Consider the following 23,098-nt stretch of genomic DNA (forward strand, 5'->3'; position numbering starts at 1 on the left):
CACTTATACTGTAATTTTTGCTGTTTATTACTCCTTGGTACCGTTTCAGTAATACCAGTTGTCACTGTAACAACATCAGCGTACATGGTCAATGTTGACAGCTCTATCACTCTAGAGTGTCAAGTTACTGCAGACCCAACTCATAGTTCAGTATATTGGCAGAAAGTTATAGGAAACAATACAGAAACTTTAACTATAAATGGTGGAAAATACAACGGATCATCAGTGAGCAATCCTAATCTTACTATTTCAAATACTCAGTTTAGTGACGCTGGATCATACTACTGTTATGCAAGAAATATGTTGGGAGTGGGATCTAGTACTAAGATCATATTAGCTGTCACTGGTACATGGAGTGAGTATTATTTCAACTTTTGAATATCAGATTTATCAAATTAACGTGTTTGTAAACTGATTATACTAATTGTTGATTGCACATTTATTTCCATTATTTAGTTGTTAGTATAACATCATTTAATGTAAAACCGACCACTCCCTGATGCTTTTTATGTCAGCGTTCTTTTGTAGATTGAATTAAGTGTAGCATTAAGTTGTATTTGAGGTTTTTTTTTTATTTTTATCCCCGAGATTCTAATTACATCCAATTGTTAAATGTTTAACTTGAAAGCATAAAATTGTTTGCTATTTTTAAATGGTTTGCAAAATGACAATATAAGTTTTCATGCACATTTATTTGAAATAGAAATATAGATTTATCATTTTTAAGGGTCAGCTGTTAAAAAATGTTGGAACTAATCTTGTCTAAAACTTGTATTTAGAAAATTGCATTTCCAAGAGTTAAATAAATCAGTGTATGCATGCGCAAACACATGTTATTATATTTAGAGTATGGGTTTATTTATAAAGCAAAAAATGCAGGTCATATTAAAATTCACAATGAAGGTAGGTTGAACACAAAATGTTACGCAGATGAGATGATTTCAGCATTTCAAATTGTAAACTTTTAATTTCTATGTAATGACATTCCAACAACATCTGCATATAGAGCATTTATTTCCCGGAAGAAATTCAGGCGATTCCTTTCGATCATGATTTCCTATGTAGTTGGTTGCTGCTCATAGGGACACTTTTAAACCACAAGTTTTATATGGTGAAGTTGATTTGGTCCGCACAACATATCATATTCCGTCATGGAATATTTGTATCCTAGATGCGGACGGATATGTTCCAAATATTTTAACTATAATTCATGTCTTCTATTACAAAAAAATGATCGATTGAAGCAGACTTATCACTGGATTTGTATTGAAATGATGGTTGTCACATGTGGAGCAGTATCTGCTTATTATTCTTGAGTACAAGAGATAAACCCCGGTCTTGTTGGATTTCGTGTTGTTTAGTCTTTGTTCTGTTTACTGTTATTTATCTGTTTGTCTTTTCGGTGTTTTTTTATGTTTATAATACCTTTAAATAGTTGAAAAGCATCATAAACCTATTTTTGAAATATTTGTCTCACAATATTAATTGTTGTATCATACTGTTGTACACATTCCTTTTATTCAGAATAATTGTTTAAGCTTTCCTACGTAGATAAAAGGTTAGACATATCATTATTTGTAATCTCTGCTTGTACTTCGACTTGAATATGATTTCGATTGTTTTTTTTAGTGAACTACGCAGATACTACGATCACAGAAACCTCAGGTAATTTATCATTTCCTGATTTTTTTGTTTAATAGTTTGTCTACTGTTGGACTTAAATATGTTTTGATGTAATGGGCGTACAAATTGTTAATCTCACATTGTTATCCATTATTCAAAGACGCAATAATTACTGAAAGCAAAAAGATCTGAAATTACAGTATCAATTTTCCAATGTCTGATAAAGAAGAATGTCATGAGGTATCCTGTCGGAGATGTTAGTATGTTTTTCCCTACTCATTGACATGCGTATTAACCGGTGTTGTATCTTGTGTGAAAACATATCAGATCTTTAAAATCGGAAGTCGGACAAAGTGGTATAAATTCTATGCACCATTAGTGTGTGAATTCGATGTTTGCTATCCCACTGTTTATTCCAGCGCAATACCATAATATCAAACAGAATGAATTTTTTTTAATTGTTTTAAGAAATGATTTAACTTTGAATGCATGTATTATTTATTGCACATTTAATGTTTTAAAAGGGCGAATTTTCTGTATAACATCAATAATTATGTAGACTTTTGAAGCCCAACCTTTCTATTGCCTTAAACATGCTAAAGTGAAAGTTCAAAAACTATACCAATAGAGAACAAGTTTACGAAATTATAGCAAAACTTTTGGTTGACTAATTTTTATTAATTATTTCAAAATAATGAACTTAAAATATCTGACAGTTTCTCCCTACCTTATTTACTCCTATCACTTGTTATGGTGTGGACCGGTCATTGTTATTGAAATTTATACAATTTCATTGCTTAAAGTTATTTTTTAGTTTACCTTCAAACTGTGTATGCTTTACACACATGACTATTGATTAAATCAGAACGTGCACGAATGTGTATAGTAACTTAAATTACCATCAAACTGGAAACTGGACGAGTCAATTTTATGTTTTATAGATGAAAGAAAAGTTATGAAAGGTCAAATTTCCCCTTCGTCTATTTCCACAATATTTTTCGAATGCACACTTGATAAATTATTTTAAAAAGCCTTTTGCGATGAAAGATGAGAAAGTTTACAATTAAGACGTTTTATTCAACGAAACAAGTAATTTTTCTAAAAGAAACACCGAAATACATTTTACGCATTTTAAAAAACGGTAAAATTGTTGTTTATCTGAACATTTTTCAGTCTCATTTGAATAAATTAATAACAATTATTCCCAAACTAATGTAGTCATTAAATAAAATTAAAATATGTCCGATCTGCCTATGTTTGAACATCAAGATTCAATACGATCGTTTAAAGGTCAATTCGTAGTCCTCACAAAATATTGTAAGCCACTATAGTTATAAAACGTTTGTAATTAATGAACTAATTAAAAAACAAGGTTTACTAACCCACAGAAACTGTAAAAAGTGTATTGATTCTGCCATTTCCTGTATATTAAACACCATGAGATTATTTCTGGTTGTCAAATGTCTCTAAATGCAACAGATTTATAACATTCAACGTTTGGCCTCCTTTTTTATCAAGCTCAATCCAATATCGTCATTTGTTTTAGACCTCTAAAACATAAAAGAATTTACAATTGCTTCATTATTGATACAGCTTATAACGAAAAACATATGACAGACAACAAACAATGATGACCACCAAATTATAGGCGAATATATTGAAACTGGCACTAAGAGGATGTGGGGATACGCTTGTTTGTTTCGCGCTAAACAAATCCTTTACCCGGCACAATTTTAAAACAGCACAACTTAAGAATGTACTATAAAAAAATATTAAAAATTGATTGATTTATCAGATCAAAGTTTGGTTTCTGTGTTGAACGTATCTATCCCATCAACAGAGATAACGGATACATAAGATACCGCTAAAATTGCCAAATATCTTGTCCTATACTAAAAATGACATGAGCGTAGGTTGAAAGCAACAACAAAAGAAGTTATTTCAGTATTTTCAATAGTGAACAATTCCTGTCTATGTAACAACATTTCACCAGCGCCTGAATACGGGGCATATATTTCCATGGATTGTTTTATTGATATGACATTGTTATTATTACCTATAAATAGTTTAATAGCATAATGACCCTAATTTGAAATACGATTACAATTTTTTGTAATTTTCTCACTATCTTCATAATTTTATAATGCTTATGTACACCTCTATTTTAATTGTTAAAGCTTTCCTTATTAAATAACAGACAAGACATGACAAGACATTATTTGTAACCTCTGTTAAATCTTCTAATTGGATTTAATTTCGAATGTATATTTTAGTAAATAACGCTGTTCCAGATACAACGATGACAGCAACCACAGGTAAATTCTCATTTTCTCAATACTTTGTTAATAGTTTTGGATGCCGTTTGGTTTGATTTTTTTTAATCTCATATTATCCATTATTCAAGTCGCAATGATGACTAAACGCCATAAGATCTAAATTCGCAGTATCTTTCAACGTAAACAAAAGTAGATGTAATGGCATAATCAGTTGGAAGATGTTAGTACTTTTTACACTACTCATTCATATGGGTATAAACCGGTCATGTGTCTAGTGTTAAAAAATGTTACCAATTTAAAATCAGAAATTTTGACATATTGTGGAAAATAATCTAGATCTGTACCTAGTAATCAAACTTTAGTAATTGCTGACATAATGACAAAAAAACATCATAGTGTTTACTAAAATCAAAACAAAGTTTATTAGCACACACAAACTGTGAAAAGTGCATTGCCATTTCCTGTGTGCTTAACACCATTAGATTATTTATTATTGCAAAACGAGTCTAACTGAAGCGGATTTTAACAAATATCATTCAACGTACGGCCACCAACATTAATCAAGGTCAATCCAATATCGTAATTTATTCAAGACATCTACATGGGTTGTTCATGTTGATACTATCAAACCAAGAGTTTTAGTGGTGAAGTTGAAGAATATAAAGTACAAAATGTTGACCCCATTGTTGGCAATGATATTTTTAGATATTATCTTAACTAATAACGCAAAAACTGCTTTTGTCTAATTGGAGCTCAATATCTACTAGTATTTGCGATTTTACCGCACTTAAATATGTATGGTTCCATGGCTTTTTGTTGTTTAGAATGTAAAAATAACTTTGATTGATTGATTGATTGATTGTTGGTTGCTTTACGGCGCATTAGCACAAAAAGGCTATATCGTGGCGATGTAAAAATAACTAATCTGTCGTTGTTGTCCTTTATTCAAAGACGCAATAATGAATGCACTCAATAAGATCGTAAAACACGATATCTTCTGTTGCCGATGTCTAAGAAAAAAAGTGGTGTCGTATCCTGTTAGGGATGTTAGTATTTTTTACACTAATCTTTTACCAGAGAATAAACTGGTATTAATTGTCTTTGAAGAAAACATTCTTTATTCTCAAATCATAATGTTTGAAATAATGTGGACAATAAGGCGGTATGAACGTATGATCTTAGTATGATCGTGGTAAGAGCTTGCTATATTTGCGGTAGAATCGTGCTAAGATCGTGTTGCAATCAAATATGGTCGAAGTGGGAACGTGATGATTGTAGTGAGATCGTGATAATGGTTATGAGGGCGCAGAAGAGGCATGGTGAGAATGTGGTATAAAAGTAGCCGTGTCGTCGTAGAAGCGTAGTTAGGACGTAAAAGCATCGTGAAAACTCGTGCCATCATCACGATCTGAATGAATTTAAGAACGTGGTAAGCGTGGTGCAATCGTGGTCTTGTATGAATGATCATGATCTGTATGTAATTTAGAACTTATGTCCATTATTTCCAACTTGACACATCTGTTTCATTCCAACTATTTTTCAATAAAATATCGTCAATTGCGCGTCATTGATCTGAAATACTTTGTGATTCAGGTTTGATTGGTTTACCCGACATCTCTTTTGGATCAGAATTTGTCTCAGAGTCCCATCTGACTCTGACTCTATCCCGACCACCACGTCCACGAGTTTTGGTAGACTTCGATGGCATGCCTGTGTCAAGTGTGTTGTTTTCGAGAGTTCTGTGTATTAATGACAATTATATGGAAAGGAAAACTACTATGTGGAAAATGATGATGACATTATTGATGAGAGCGTAGTTAATTTGCAGTATGAACGTGCTAAGATCGTATAATGATCGTAGTAAGAGCTTGATATAATCGCAGAAGAAGCCTGGTAAGATCGTGTTGCAATCAGATAAATCGTAGTGAGAACGTGATGAGCGTAGTACGGTCGTGATAATCGTAATTAGGTCTTAGAAAAACGTGATCAGATCGTGGAATTATCGCTGCGGGATTGTTGCAGAAGCGTTATGCGGAAGTAGTAGCGACGTGAAAACAACATAAATCTACATTTTCATGCTACTCATATCGCGACTTTACCCCGATATGATTTTTTTAGATCGCGGTAAGCGTGGTGCAATCGTGGTCTAGTGTGACTGGGGAAGTAGTAAATGATGATATAATTACAAAAGAAAAAGATCATTTTGTTAACTGAAAAACAGCGCAACATATTGATAAACTATAAAATTTATTGAAAAATTATTGATTTGGCAATTCGGCATGTAGCACAAAACCATTAACAGAGACAGAAAGACACTAAAGTGCAGATCAAAGAGTACACGCAGATATTGACCCTAGGTCAACGATAAATTTATTTTAATATTTCCTATTTATATTTAAAGAATTGATTTAATAATATGACATTTGTATTACCTACACATAGTTCTACAGCATCCTATTTAACCTTAATAACACTTTTTAGTCCCAAATTACGGTAGAAAAAAAAAAAAAAAAAAAAAAAAAAAAAAAGCATAATTTTAGAATCCCGAAATTTTCATTTTTCTGATGACCTTAAAATCGTGAACATTTTTTCAGACTTTTCCAATTCCCTGCATCTGCGCAGAACTCTGCTACCTTTTTCCTGTTCTGTTTGCCTGAGACTTTTAATAGAATATTTATTTATCAGTAATATAGGAAAGAACTCAAAACAAATTCATTTAAAATAATTGTTTGAAATGAAAACAAAACGTTACCTGATGACAGGATTTCTTTGTTCACATTGAATATGACGTCATTACTGAAATTAACATCACAACTAAAATCTATAACAACAGAACCAAAATGGGAACGTTATGGTATTTCCGTTTCTTTTTTTTTTTAATATGTTTGAATTAAAAAAAAATCATACAGACTTCGTCCCCTTTCACAGGTAGTGCCTGCCTCATATTAAACCTTACACAGCATTTTTATGAGCTCTGCGATTAAATCTTTTATCAGTTATTTTCGAATGTATATTTTAGTAAGAAACGCCTTTCAAGATACTACGATGAAAGAATGTTCAGGTAAATTCTCATTTCCTCATTATTTGATAAGTTGTATGTTTTCTGTTTACGTTAAATCTTTTTTGTTGTTAGTGATGTACAATTAGTTAATGTCGCATTGTTATCTATTATTCAGAGTCAAATGATGAATACACTCAAATCTGGATTTACAGGGGTTTTTTTGTGGGGAGGTGGGGGAGGTTCAAATGTCGGAGGAAGAAGACTTCACTTTCTTCACTTGGAATAAGGTTGACATAGAACAACATAAGAATACACGATAAAAAATATTAACATAAAGAAAAAAGACACAGTTCAGAAATAAAAATCACAAAAAAAATTAACTCCGAAAAAAATCAAAATCGAAAGTCCCTAATCTCTAAGATGGCACGAAGTAACTGACATTAGTTCAAAGCTGATCTTTTGCATTTAAAGTCGCATTTAATTGCGTTTTTACTTAAATCTGCATTTTGAATGTTAAAACGATACAACAGTGCTAAAATGCTTAATATATAAATTTTGATCCAGGTTAATATTTCTGTTTAGTGTGGTCATGAGATAAATTGTTCATCTCGTTTACTCTAAAAAAATAAGCGACTTTTTCTTAATCAGCTACATGTATTGCACCTATAGTTCAATAACTGAAAACAAAAACGTCCAATCACTGCACTCCTCTATATATAACTTTACTACAGTTAACTCACTCGATGATCAAAGAGGAGTATTCAATTTCATGTTACAAGAGTTATTCTTTATATGCTCTAGGCAATCAAGTTATTGTACCTGCTGTTCTTGGAACTATAATTGGCTTGATGATGGTTACTTTTACAGCACAACTTGTAAGAGATAAATATAAGTAAGTATGAAGAACCGACAAGCGTATTGTCTGTGATCGGCATATTATTTTTCAATACATTCACGTTAAAGGCTTGCCATCTCACATGAAAGATTACCTTAGAAAAATACAGGTCCCAAATTCTATTCCTGCAGACACCACAGTTTGTCTCTATGGAAGTCACCTCCCTGTACACAAATATTCCAAATGCAGATCGGATTGATGCAGATAATGAAGTTTAAGATTCCAGTACAAAAAAAATCCCCATCTACTGAAAGCTCAGTAGAATTTGCATTTAGTAACACAATTGAAAATGAAAATTGGGAATTTGTTAGAGACAATAACCCGACTAAAGAAAAGACACAATGGGTTCTCAATGCAACCATAAAATTCCGCACTCGGAGGAGGTTCTCAGAGGCTTCTAAATAAAATTGTGTACTAATCAAATAGTAATGGACGTCACTCTAAACTCTAAAACATAAAAATTAACTTAAAATATACAATAGTTAGTCAGATCAGAGGCTTTTGAAGCAAGCCCAAAATGCTGCAGGAGTAAACATGTTTTGTGAGTTCTCAACCCTTCCCTATACCTTTAGCCAATGTAGAATGGAAAATAAAATAGCAAAACGCAAAGTAAAACTCAGTTTAAAAGGAGTTCGAGTCCGAATTCAGAATAAGTTACAAAAGAAACTGAGCAAAACGACGATGATACATATGATTAACAAGGGATTTCTAGCAGCGACTGACATGACAGCTACGCACCTAAATTAATCGGATTTAAAGATTATGTCTTCATCATATGACAAGCAAGTACAATACCTCCCGTTAGGGGTTTAGTATCATACCAGTATATCATAATTGAGAACATAACCAGTTCATGCGTACAACTCACTTTAGAATAAATGTGTTTGTTTCTGATGAAAACACCCTATGATTAAATCAATGTACATACCAAAATATGCAATCTTGAATGATTTGACCATAGTATTGTAACTTTTTCCTTTCCGAATAAGTCTGTTTAAAGGTTTGGTAAGCTTTTGAAGTTTATGCCGAAATGTTTGTGCTTTGTAAAGAATATAACCATACATTTTGGATGTGAAATACCTGAAAGCATAAGATGTCTGCATGTTGATTTATATTTACGAATAATGTCCTTGTACTTTCACTAAATGTGTAGACTAGTTTGTGATATCTAAACTCCAGGTGTACGAATTTTTCGTACAAGTTGAGATATATAAACACCATACGATCGTGACAAAGGAACGTCTACATCTAAAAATCATATTTTTTATCAAAAATTTTGGTATAAAGCTTCACCTCAAAGATATAGATATCAAGATAAAGGAAAGGGCAGTGTTCATTGTTACTACATTGTCCTAGCTTTATTTAAAGTCAGTTCTGCAGAATAAATCTCTTCAGTGTACATAATAAAGTCGTCATTATTGAGAGCTAATAAATCATCTAAATATCAATTATTAATTGTTGAATCAGATGTTGTTAAGATGGGTCTTGGCTAATTGTTTTAAAACTCATAAAATTACAGATAAAATTCGTAGTGCACAGTTAGTCCCCATGAAAATTCCGTTATAGTTATAAAGAATGAAATAGATAGAACAACAAAAAATAATGGTAGACATTGCTATTAAAAAGAAAGAACTTCAATAAGAATACGATTGTCGATTATTAAAACTTCATTTTCCCAAAACCTGCTGTCCCCTTGAAACCCTACATTTTGTAATTTTACACGTTTATGTAATGCTAAGTACTACGTCATCAGTTCCCTATAGGTTTCAAAAGTCTATGGTTGGCATGTTTCACATTGTTGGTGTATGAACAAGGACGAAGTATTAGTTTAAACATATGCTGTAACTATCTATACATAGAGGTGACATCTATAGTCCAAAAATTACGAGGTCCTATTCATAAGCCGGTATGACGTATAAACGACGAATTAAATAATTTAAATTGATATATAAATAATATGGGATAATGGTTAAGATTAAAAATTATATCATTCCAGTCAATTTTATTTTTCACGTATCAAATAGCAGGGTCGAATCGGATACCTATATAAATAGCGATGTATCATGTACTTTCCAGTTACTGAAGCGAGGATTTGTCCAGTGATCTTTTTTTTGATATCTTCGATTGCAGATGCAACATGGAATGTTATACCCGTCATCATCAAAATCAGTTAGTTTACAGCTGTCTTAAATTTCGAGTGACCCATAAACACCTGTAGTAATTCCTGGTTTTGAATGTTTCTGACTAACAATTTTCTTTTCACGTTCAATTTTTTTTTACTTCTTTTGGTTTTGCTGTTACTTTTTTGTTGTTGCGTTCTTTCTAGTGTTGACAGATTTTTCTTTTTGAGTTGTCGCTGCTGTACGCATTCAGTGTTGTTAATGCAAGTTTCATATTCGTTTACTGCCCTTCCACTTGCATTTTTATAAAAATGTTCTTAAGTTTTGGTGATTTTGGTCGGTCGTACTATCGACATACGTTTTGTGAAGAATTCGTTTTGGTTTCGTAAGGGTTGTCATTTTCAACTTCCTTATGAGCATGTCTAATTTCAACTTGGTAGCTTATTCTATTGTTGTAACAACTGATTTGTCTAGATTGTCATCAGACATGCTAGTTTCAGCATAGTTTAATTCCAAGATTAAAGGCTGCGGTTCAATAGTCAGTATTTTAATGTTTAAGTATTTCTTCAAAAATATATCAAACACTTTGTGGATTAAACAAGTGAATTGCAGTACGCTTGAATGAAAAGAGGAGGTTACTAGGTATACGTGACGTCAGGTATGCTTTTATTATTTTCAGTTTAGTTTCTTGTGTATAATTTGCAGTTAAGAATCGCGTTCATCATCACTGAACTAGTATATATATTTGTTTTGATGGCCGGATGAAGGACGCCTCCGGATGCGGGATTTTTTCGCTGCATTGAAGACTTATACCTGACCTGCTGCTGTTGTCTGTTCTATCGTCGGGTTGTTGTTTCTTTGACACATTCCTCATTTCCATTCTCAATTTTGTTTTGAAGCTAGACTACAATTTTTATATATTGCGACTTATTGACCAATATTAGCACGCATTTACTCTTTTGCATTCTTTCATGTAAATTGTTTGCATTCTACGGTCACACATACATTTCCGGTTGTGTGTGCCATTTGTGTACTTTTGAAGCTATGTTTTATTTACAGTTGAAAACGTGTATTTTTATGAACCGAGAAAGTGAACTTGGATAGTTTTTAGAATAACTTTAAAGTAAAATAACTTAAGTACCGAGATCCGAGGACAATTATAGAGAACTGATTAATTCAAAAACAGATGATATTCGTATATATCGTTCTTGTTCTCTTTAACATTGTAATTGACAATAATGTTGTAAAAATTATAATATATTCTCCTGGATTTTTACAGAAGGTATTCTCGATCAATTGACAAAGTTTCGAGACGCTCTAGTGTGGTCCATCCAACGTTGAAAGAATCGAACGTTACACAAATGAATAATCTTCCTGTTGAGCAAGATACCATCGAAGAGGGTTATGCATTTCCCAGAGAGCTTGAAAGCGGTGAAACAAAACAGTTTCAATTGCTACCACCGATAGATAACCGACAATTTACAACCGACACATATTTACTTGGCAGACCAAAGTTATTACCTATCGGGAAAGTTTCTGACCTTAATGTGTGATGCCTCGATTGAACTCAAGGACCAATATATTTTGGAAACTTGTGTTACATTCTATGTTTCGTAATATGTGTGTGTTGTTTCGAGTGTATATGTTATTTTTCTTATATCATAAATCAAGAATTATATAGGAATAGAATATGTAAACATAATCAGAAAGGGTGACAACATTTGTCAAATGCTTTACAACAATTCGTTATTTACAAGTTAAATACTAGTATTCTATAGCTGACATTGAATTTTTGGACTTATCTAGTTTAAACGCATTGAAGTTTGGCTTTAAAATAATTAAATGAAGGGTAAATCAGAAGGTATTAACTGCATAATGCCATAAATAAAATTGCTAGATATGTTCCCAGTGAAAATATTCTAATCGTGGGAAGCTCTGTTCATGTTGCTGTTTTCGGAATTTAAAGAACCCACGGTACGATTATAAATTGTATATTTACAATATTTCATTTCAGAGGGTGATTGACTGTATAATATATATAATAACACAACAAAGCCCGGCATGGTTACAATTATGTTGTATTGTACTTAGCTTACCTACACACCAACACAGAGAGACGTAGCTAATTAGTTTTGTATATGAAAACGCTGTAACACGGTTCCAAAGTAATTAATATCACTGTCCATTAAAAATGCATAATTTGAAAAGAGAAATCATTCCTTTTTACATATATTTTTGTACACAGTATCTATTGTTATACTTTTGTATCGTAATCAAGGGAAGGACAGTGTAACAAAACAATTTAAACGCAACATTAATTTCAAAATGGTATTATCCGTTTTAGGTAGAACTCTTGCTGCTCTGCCTTTAGTTTCATGTGTTGTGTTTCATATAATGTTGTCTGTCTTTGATGTCGTTTTTCGTTTATCGCCATGGCGTTGCCGTAAACTTTGATTAATGCGTTTAAGTATAATTCTACTGTTTGTCGCCTCTCTTTATTATTTAAAGACAAGTAATTTGTCAAAAATAGTGAAAAACTGAGAAAAGCATGCTTAACATTTTTTTTATAAGATAATCATTTCAAATCAAAAGTTTTACAACATTTTATACAGTGTTTATAAAATGAATAATTAAAAAGAATGTATTTATTTTATAAAAATGAAATTTCGTGTTAAAACATCAGATTTTTGACACAAAGTGTACATTTTACAGATTTAGTTTCACAGTTGCTGCTAATTATTTTGGCAGAACGGAGTAAGTACTTGCTTTCATCCTGTGAAGCTAGTAACCATTCAATATTTGTACAGATTTGCACTGGTATAATCTAAACATGTGTATAATGTTGCAATCGTTATTAAAATTTGCCACTCCTTTAGACAAACCTTTACCGACCAATACATTTTGTATCCTATTAATGATGTTATGTTTTTGCATTTGAAAACGTGTTTGTTATCGAATACTATGGAAAATAATTAAAAATATATAGCAGATAAGCACTGATATAGATAAAAAAAAATCCGTTTTAACTATTCAATCGTGATCAAATGTATATCTTCTCCTTTAAGCTGAGGTAAATTAGGCGTTACATGTTGTACTGATTACTTTGTGTACGGTGTACTGATTTTAGATGCCTCCGGATTTCAAAACAAGTTGTCGCCATTGCATCATAAGAAGAATAATTGAATGTATATATGAAAAGTTTTCATTATCTGTTTTCATTTTGTAGTTAGTCAGCGGTTTTATAATTTATAGACAAGACAATATTTCATTAAAGTATCACCTCTTTATTATATAAAACATACAAATAGTTAATAAAACAACAGCACAAAACATACAAGAGCCACTCTCAAAAGAGTTATGAGAGACTATCTAAAATGCATATACAATATTTACACTTAGATATCTTTATATCTGTTATTCAGTCAATTCTATAAAAAAAAATTTTTGCCAAAGTAAGATAATAACAAATAATAAAGATGTTCTTATCCCAAGCAGAAAATCATAGCCGTATTGGGCACAACATTTTGGGCCTTTAGGTCCTCAATGCTCTTCAACTTTGTACCCTTTTTTGGGGGGTTTTTGAACTTTTTTATCAGAGCGTCACTGGTTAGTCTTGGGTGGACGAAACGCGCGTTTGGCGTGTTAAATTGTTAACCTGGCATGTTTTTTAGCTATTATTCACGTGTTTCTCTGACCTATATGTTTTCCCATACATATGTAGTGTAGTCCTATCATGTAATGTTGTCATTTTATTGTTATATTTAACATTGCCATAAAAGCGGGAGGTTTTGCATGCCACAAAACGAGGTTCAATCCACAATTTTGTTTTATCACATTGTCCTGTATCAAGTCAAGAAAATGGCAATGGTTATATTAAAGTTCGTTTATATGTGTGTGTTACATTTTATTTTTTTTTTTCTGTTGTGTAGTAGTTCTCTTATATTTGATGTGTTTCCCACAGTTTTGGTTTATAATATGATAACCTAGATTTGGTCTTTTTCTCAATCGATTAATGAATTTCAAACAGTGATAACTCTACTGCTGCCCTTATTCATTAGTTTGTGTGAAAATAAAACGATTCAAACAACACACACACAAACACACAACATACACAAAACACACAAACATAAACACACCCTTATCAATAATAAAAAATGAACAACATTACAGTAGGCATATTAAAAAAACGACCAGAAGTGTACAACTTATTCAAATAACCAATTCAATCATCAAAGTATGAATTACATGTAATACAATTGGTGTGTACTTTCCAAGTAGCACCTGATGGGATTGAAATGGTTTGTTACATTCTTTCCTGTGATTCTTCCTTCGAGCACATATATTGTTGTTAATATTTTGTTGTCCTTTTTGTGTTGTCCTATATTAAAAAAAATCATAGAAATTATAATTGATAGCAAAAAGACGGAATGAAAAACTTTTAGACAATAAACCAAAAAATTGAAGAAACGTGTCTATATTTTCAATAAGCCAGACATACGTATACTGGTAATACATTAAGTAATTGTTTTCTATCTTCTTTTATTTCTTTGATGTAGCTAACGGTTTCCGCAGCTTTCGGTTGACAGTTTACACGATCTGTTGCAGATTTAAATATTCGCTTTCTTTTATTATAATTTGGTTATCTAAGTTACAGCTTATAAGACAGGATAACGATGCACAATGGTCTAGGATAAAAAAAAATCGGTACTCCCGGAGCCCATGAAGGCACATTAACATTCATGTCATTTTTAATGATGTTTTATATCAATGCTCACTTTCCCATGTTATCAAATGTCTAATATTTTTTTATTTTCTAATTGAACATTATCCCTGAATCTTATTGCTAGTTTAGAATGCAGTTTTTTTATCATTTCCGATTATCCGTATACTAAGACGTTTTAATCGGAAAACAATTCACTTCCTCAGTTCCGCATTTTTGACAAATAATGTATTTTCAGTGATTCTCGATACCGAACTATTTTGGAAAATGTTCAACCTCATGCGTTTCAAGTGGAAATAAATATATAAACGAGAGAAAAAAACAGAGCAGACTTGTGTTTCATAATTGTGATCGTACTATTTCAAAGGATGTCCTAAGTTGACAATTGGACAATGTCTGAATTTAAATGGTAGAACAAACATACTTAGTTTAAACAACTGCCATACAAGTAAGAGGTACATAAGTTATATTACCGGGTTTATCCCAGTTTTCGGAAAATATCGGACCAAGTCAAGAATATGATATTTGTTGTTCGTTCGTTTCGTTGGTTGATATAGTGAAACATTGTGCTTGCATTTTCCTTACATGATTTTCTTAATAGAGGGTTGCTGTTTCTATCATGATTTTCTCGATAGAGGGTTGCTGCTCACAAGAAAGCTATTAAACCAAGAATTTCAAGTGGTGAAGTTGAAATCACCTCTTCGTAAATTTCACGGACGCCATCACGAGTTGGTTGACCGTTATGGAATAACCGTTTCACAAATGATATCGGATATGTTCCTTACGTCGTATTTACACTCCCCTTCCCTTTCATGAATGTGATCTTAAGGAATAAGACTATTTACCGGATTTGTAATCACATAAGCAACACGACGGGTGCCACATGTGGAGCAGGATCTGCTTACCCTTCCAGAGCACCTGAGATCACCCCTAGATTTTTTTGTGGCGGTTCGTGTTGCTTATTCTTTAGTTTCCTATGTTATGTCATATGTACTATTGTTTGTCTGATTGTCTTTATTCATTTTTAGCCATGACGTTGTCAGTTTATTTTCGATTAATGAGTTTGCCTGTCCCTCTGATACCTTTCGTCACTCTTTAAATGGACTTCTTTTTTAATTAACCGTGGTTTTCGGTTTTTCTTTTTATTATCTTTTGTGTAGTGAGAGAAAAGAGGGACGAAAGATACCAAAGGGACAGTCAAACTCATAAATCGAAAATAAATCTGCATGTGATAAATGAGAAAAAAAGATAAAAATATAATCGTTATTTACCGTAAATGGCATTAATCAGACAAAAAAAAACATTTTTTTAATTTTGTTTGAATATGTGAAAATATCCTTGTTGATTATAGTATGGTGATTTGTTATTGAATCAGCATAAATCTTCATGTCTGTTTTTAAATTTTGCTTATTCAGATATTCATATACTCACAGTATTAGTTAAATTGGTAGATAGTTTAGAATCCAGACGGTTTGATTTTCGACGTCTCTGAAAATGATTGTAACCTTGTCTGACCTAAGCACAGTATAACATAAAAATATTTGAAGTGTTAAATGAATATAAGCTTGCAAAGATTTTATTTACACAAAGTACAACATGGAAACAATGAGAATAAAAGATAGTATAAAAACATTAAAAAAAATCTACTGAAAGCTCATTAGATTATTGCATTTTTGTCATTTTTCAATGATATATAAATATCAAGATATTTTCTAGGCCTGCAATATTAATGTTTTTTAACCAATTTTTTTTTAACAATTTTTTTTGGCGTTGCTTTTTGGTATAAATGAGAATTCCATTTTTAATTTTGTCCGCAAATAGAATTAGATCACAGAAATATCCACTTGAATGCTCTTGTTCATGTATAATAACCAAATAAAACTAATTCAATGACTCCAAGAGAAACGATTCAATTTACTTCAAAATGAATAGTGCGTCCTTAAATGCATGCATCACCCTATCTGCATTCAAATCCAGGATCACTCAAATATTCAAAATAAGGAATATAATCGTTCAATGTTAATATCAGACGAATATTCAATACATAAATGGTAAGTGTTAATGTTGTTGAACCATTACAGTTAGCAACCATTCGGTTGCAAATAAACGTGAACAACAACTTGACTAACACACATATATGCACACGTAGAGAAATTTATCTTTAGAAGAGATAAGTGCAATATGAAATAGAAACACTCACCATTATTGTAAGTTTTAGTATACTTTACTTTAAATGCTAATCATCATTTATGTCATTTTTCTATTTTCTTTTTTGTACAGGTTTTTTTTAATTCAAACATTTCCATTTGAAGACATTTGCCAATTAATCTTATAATTAGAGATCACTCTTATGTATAAACGTAATAGTAAAATAAGGATATATGTGTAATCAAATGTATTTTTCTTTTATTTAATTGTTATGTAGTTGTGAGACTTTATGTTCGTAAATAAAGATGTGATACTAATTTTTTAACATTTAATTTGCACTTGCTTTTTAAGAAATCATCGTCATTTCAGTACCTCATCCCTGACTACTCCGATAAGAGTGACAGATAAAACAAATTACAACACATGTACAATGTTAATACAAGTTTCACGGATTCGTCTTGTGTCTTGTTCATGAATGATTTAACACGTCATTTCGAAGTATATCAATAGTAATGGGAAGTTAACAAATGAGGCTACAAACACGACGATATAATGATGTGAATAAGCTTGTTTTGATTGCGGTCATTCGACTATTGGTACAAAAAACTTAAATAGTTATTTTCCATTAAAGTATTTCTTCTATGTTACACTCACCTGCTTATTATAAAAACAGTGGAACAAACAAATAAAGAAACCCTGTTTTAAAAATATAAATCTCCGTTTAATACATCTATTTTCATTCTGAATTAAATAATTATTCTAACTTTAAATGTTCCGCGATGACTGATGATTATACAAAAGCAAAAATGATGTTTAACATTGAGTTGGATTTTTAGCAGGTTACATCAATTGTAATTGTCAACAGTTGTGTGTATATCTAAATCTCATCATCGATCGAGCAGATACAAATCAAGGAAAGCAACAAAAACTGACGTAATTCTTTTAACTCTTACAGGAGCGAGACGAAAGAGCATTACCTGCTACCCGTGGATCTCCTGCAATACGAATCGACACTTGTCGAAATGTCACAACCGTGAATATAAAACGATTGGACACAGGACGAAATCGGTTTAATCTTACGACTATTCTTATTGCGCAAGGCATGTTGCGAGTTAGTTAAAACACAGCTAAATCGTATCATACAACACAATTGTTACAGTGACATTAAAACTAGTGAATTGTTGATTTGAGTCGTTTATTTTCATTATTTTAGATTATCATATTCTTTATCGAGGTCTCTAAAGCATGTTCAGGTACGACCGTAATGTATCTTTTGGGATATATGTCAATATCTTTTAATTGAAATTGACATTATAGACAAAAAATGCAGTTGTTAAAGATACCCTTGTAGATAAATAAATAATACCTGTAGAGAGTTGAAAATTGCAAATAGGTATTGGAACATGACCAAATCATCATTCACAGAAACCGCACCAAGTACCCATGTTACTCCAAACAATGGCAAAATAATGCAAATACTTTTCAAACCAATCCTGGAGCAGACGAAATAAAAGTTTTTAAATTGAATTGAATAGTAGCGATGCATTTCAAACACATTTGGAATATAAGATTAAAAGCAGATATCAATTTCATTCTCATATTAGTTTTCTATATATTTCCTTCGATATATCTTAATATTAGTCATACATAATGTAGCTAGATTGCTATTAAATTTTCTTAGCCTTTTCTGTACTCCTTTCACTTTTCGGGTGAACTGATTATGACTACAAGAATTAAATAAATATTCATATTGTATGAGTTATGTGTGTTTATTCCTAAGTTTCTTTCCTTATTATATAGGCTATGCTGTTTATCATTATTGTGCAGGGTTTGTTAACATTTTGTTTTCATTCCAGGGAACGTTTTATAAAATATTTAAAACAACTCTAAAATGAAAAGTAATGTATTAACTTACTTAGATTTCTCCTTAAGTGTTTTTCCAGCTATTCCCCTACTAGTCAACATTTTATGTACCATTATAACAAATATAACAACGTTAATCTGCAATACACAATGATTTTGTTAAAAAAAAAAAAGATAACACAGCACCTGTGTACTGTTGGGATATGCACGTTTCGTCCGAATTTATGAGATCACGTACTGCACACATGTTTATGGCAAGGTTTTTTTAAGAGTAGAGAGGTAAAAGATACCAAAAGAATATTTGAACTCATCAAACCAAATAAGCGGACAATATGGCAATAAAACGAAAAACGATGAATATACTAATAACGATACGCAAAGCACAACATATAAAACTAAAGACTGAGCAACACAACACACAAACAAAAACTGTGATTGATATCAAGGTCCTCGAGAAGGGCACCCGTCCTGTGTACATGCTAGTACAAACCCGGTGCATGGTTTAACTCGATATTTCACATTCTAAGAAAGGCGGGTGGCATTGTTGTCACAATTATATGAAGTCAATAGGCAAATGATAAAGTGCCACTTGGTGTCCGCAATATACAGAATGAAAGCAGGTGTTTATGTCTACGGTATAGACTGTTTGTGACAAATTATATTCATAAGTTAGTAGAACTGAATTCGAATAGATATAATCCCTACCTTTACTTTCGATACGTACCAAAACTACAAGCAATGCCGGTCCTATAAATGCCCATATTAGATTTGTTTCAAGGCTCAACCAGCAACTGAATTGATAATAAAAATAATTAAGTCATATATTCGAATTAATTAGACCACTTGAAAGCTTGGTTTAATTTGATGAGTTTCAGTATTATGCAGATTTTTTTGCAGATCGTCATTAATATTTGAATCCAAATACTTTCAAGTGAACTTTTTGAATAATTGATTTCAAAAATGTGTTGTTTGAACCAAAATGTGTTTCTCTTTTACGACCAATGTACCAAAGTGTAAATATATGATAAATGAGACTTGGTTTTTTAAATATTTTTTTTTAATATTTTATTAAGACATTGATATTATCTTTACTTTACAAAATTTTTATTTTATCTAACTGCATTTTTCCTTCTCAGGACAGAAGTATTATATAAAAAAGTATTGTTTTTAACATACAAATTATATAATAACAATAGAGGACTTTTATTGTAAATTTGTTAATGAAAGAGTGCAGAAGATACCAGACGGACATCCAAACACAAAGTTCGAAAAAAACTAACAATTCCATGGCTAAAAAAGAAAAAGACAAACCGACAAACAATAGTACACACGACACAACATAGAAAACCAACGACTAAGCAAAACGAACCCCAACAGAGGAGGAATAATCTCAAGTGCTCCAGAAGAGTAAGCAGATCCTGCTCCACATGCGGCATCCGTCGTGTTGCTCATGTTAATATAAACCCAGTAAATTGTCTAATCGGTAGGTCACATTCGTAAAAAGAGAACTGATTGTAGTTACGACGTAAGAAACATATCCATTATCATCTGAGAAAGGGATATTCCATAACAGTCAACCAACACGTGATGGCGTCCGTACAATTTACGAAGGGATAATGTCAACTGCACCATCTCGAATTCTTGGTTTAATAAGTCCCTTGTTCAATGGAACATATACAATATTTGGAGAATTAATCATAGAATATCAGATGACCATGCTGCTTTTAGATAAGGCTGTTGCAGAAATAAATGTATGGAGATGGGATGCACTTTTAATTTTTGCCCCATCATCTGCAAAATTCTTCTTGTTTATTTTCCATAATTGATCAAGCTATTTTTATGAAAAACTCAACTCTCATCATATTTGTATGGAATGATTCCTCATTGACATAACTAAATTATCCTTTTAATTAGATAAATACAAAAACAATTAAAACCTTTCAACAACATTTCTGGGTTGAAATACATGATTGTAATTTTAATTAATACTCATAAGATACGTACAACTGAAAGTTGCCATAACCTTCTAGTTGGGTCACGCCGGCCGAAATTCCAACAATAATAACAGGTGCAACTAGAAATATAGAAGTTTTTATTCAAACATATCCAATGTTATTTTATTTACTTGTCCCGGTGATGTCTAGGAAGTATCACGTCTATTTCAACTGCATTATAATAACATAATTTTGTGTAGAATTTATATACATGTATTTTTAAGAAATTTAATCTTTTGCACATGAAATACACGTATTGCCTACTGATTTTAATTCAATTTGAGAATATCTGTTCAACTACTGTTTTTAATTTTGCGACCAAATCTTGTATCGTTTTGACACAATAGTATGTGCAAAAGCATGAAGAAAAACTTGTTTGTTTATTGTACAACCGTTGTTCTAAAAAAGTTTTCTAACAAACATTTATTGATAATCGTGAGAAACGAAAAAACGAAAAATGGTTGCTTATGTATATACTTGTTTTGAAACCGTTTTGGCAATATTCAAATAAGAACTAAATGTCAAAAGTAGACGAAGTAAATGAATATCTAAAGCAGGATACTAACTCCAGCAAAGAGGTAACAACCAATGAATAATAGATCTTGTTGAAAATACTATGACAACCATTCTCACTATTTGAATTCCCTCAGCTAGCATCAAACAAAAGTCGGTTAGGAACATATAGTGTAAGGCTACTGCAATCGCTGTACAGACTTCCTTTGAATAAAATAAACCAATTACCAAAAGAATATCATACAATAAATTATAATGGTCAGAGAATTAGCTTTCGAAGCAAAACAAATATATACATTAAATTTACAATCACATTGACGTAATCAAAGAATTGAATGATGAATATTTAAGGCGTCATTAAAACTATATTTCTATTAATTATACCTTATGTGATTTATCAAGGCTTTTCAAGTGATAGTGAAGTTGCAGAAGTAAATATGTTTGGCTTACACTTTGGGAGCACACGAGATCACCACCAGCTTCGGTGGGGTTCGTATTACACATTCATTGGTGTTTTGTGTGTTGTAGTTTGTCTTTTGTTATGTTTGGTTTTGTTTGTTATGGCATTGACTTATGAGTTTGAAAGGGGTTTTATTGGTATGTTTGCCATTCTCTTATATATTTCCTTCAACAGCCAGTTCTACCCTTATTCTCCTTAGAAATGACAACGATTATCGAAATTGTAATTTTTTCTAGTTTTGATATTTTATTATTGAATATTTAAAGTGTTGTCTCTAATAAAGCGCTAATTTTTCAATCGTTCTTGCTCATTGTTATTTTAGTCTATTTCGTCTGTAACGAAATCAGAATGATACGTTCGTGATCAATTTACTTATATTTAACTGTGATATATTCAGGATACTGTCAAAACTTTCATTATAGAAACATAATAATTACTACATCATGTTCATGTAGGTAAGTTATAAAAATCTGTATTCCCTTTTTTTATTATTTCTTACCCTGATTTCTGTGCGTGTTATGCCGGCTAGGAATATGACATATGACAGAATTAAAGCAACACATAAATTCATCAATATCTTTGTTTTATCATTTTTCACATATCTACAAAAAATAATGAGAGACAAAAGCATTTAACAGTTTTTAACACACTTTGAATAACAAAACGCAAAATTCTAAAATATTATTCCTATTTGTTTTAATTTTTTTTGGTTTCTCTCGAGTTATTGCCACGTACAAATAGTACTTACTTTTTTAGAAACCTTCTTATTTGAGACAGCTGTTTACTTCTTTTGAAATTACCCAATAAAAAATGTTCATCTGAAATCATTGTTGAAGATCCAACATTGAAATAATTTGAAAAGAGCTTGACTTAATATTTTTGTACAAATAATGATATTTATAACAAACGCAAGGACTTTGTTTTTTGTTCTGTTTCAATCATTCATTTGTATGATAAAAAGTAAAATCACAAATATACTGAACTCAGAGAAAAATCCAATCAGAAAGTCCATAACCACATGGCAAAATCAAATAACAAAACACATCAAAAACGAGTGGACAAGAACTGTCATATTCCGGACTTGGTACAACCATTTTCAAATGTAGAAAATGGTGGATTAAACCCCCCGGTCTATAGCGCTAAACCTCTCACTGTGTTGACAGTCGCATCAAATTCCGTTATATGCACAATAATGCGTGAACTAAACATACATAATAAATAGAATAGTCAAAACGTTTCGTTGGTGTTTAATGCTGTGTTATTATGTATATAAACTAGATAATTAATAGCTTACTATTACTTTCTGTGTCATTTTGGTCTCTTGTGAAGAGTTGTCGCATTGGCATTCATACCACATCTTCTTTTTTATATGATCGTTATGTATCAAAATAAAACTATTTTACCAGAAATCAAGTGTTTAAAATTTGCTTATATGTCTCGATATACTGTTGCATGTGATAGGTTCTTCTGGAGAAAGAGAAGTGA

General features: G+C 31.6%; 1 protein-coding gene across 3 annotated transcripts in view; it reads left to right on the forward strand.

Annotated features, from left to right (window-relative positions):
• LOC143080084 (basement membrane-specific heparan sulfate proteoglycan core protein-like) overlaps window positions 1-13,823 on the forward strand; it is a 35,366-nt gene extending 21,543 nt beyond the window's left edge. For all 3 annotated transcript variants that reach the window (XM_076255760.1, XM_076255762.1, XM_076255761.1), the window contains 6 exons: window positions 50-355; window positions 1,630-1,665; window positions 3,897-3,938; window positions 6,919-6,960; window positions 7,702-7,792; window positions 11,195-13,823. In XM_076255760.1, the coding sequence (XP_076111875.1) occupies window positions 50-355; window positions 1,630-1,665; window positions 3,897-3,938; window positions 6,919-6,960; window positions 7,702-7,792; window positions 11,195-11,468 (791 nt within the window). In that variant the 3' untranslated portion in view covers window positions 11,469-13,823. The remainder of the gene's footprint in view (window positions 1-49; window positions 356-1,629; window positions 1,666-3,896; window positions 3,939-6,918; window positions 6,961-7,701; window positions 7,793-11,194) is intronic.
• Window positions 13,824-23,098: the final 9,275 nt, after the last annotated feature.

This window comes from Mytilus galloprovincialis, chromosome 6 (assembly GCF_965363235.1).
Source record: "Mytilus galloprovincialis chromosome 6, xbMytGall1.hap1.1, whole genome shotgun sequence".
Classification (NCBI taxonomy): domain Eukaryota; kingdom Metazoa; phylum Mollusca; class Bivalvia; order Mytilida; family Mytilidae; genus Mytilus; species Mytilus galloprovincialis.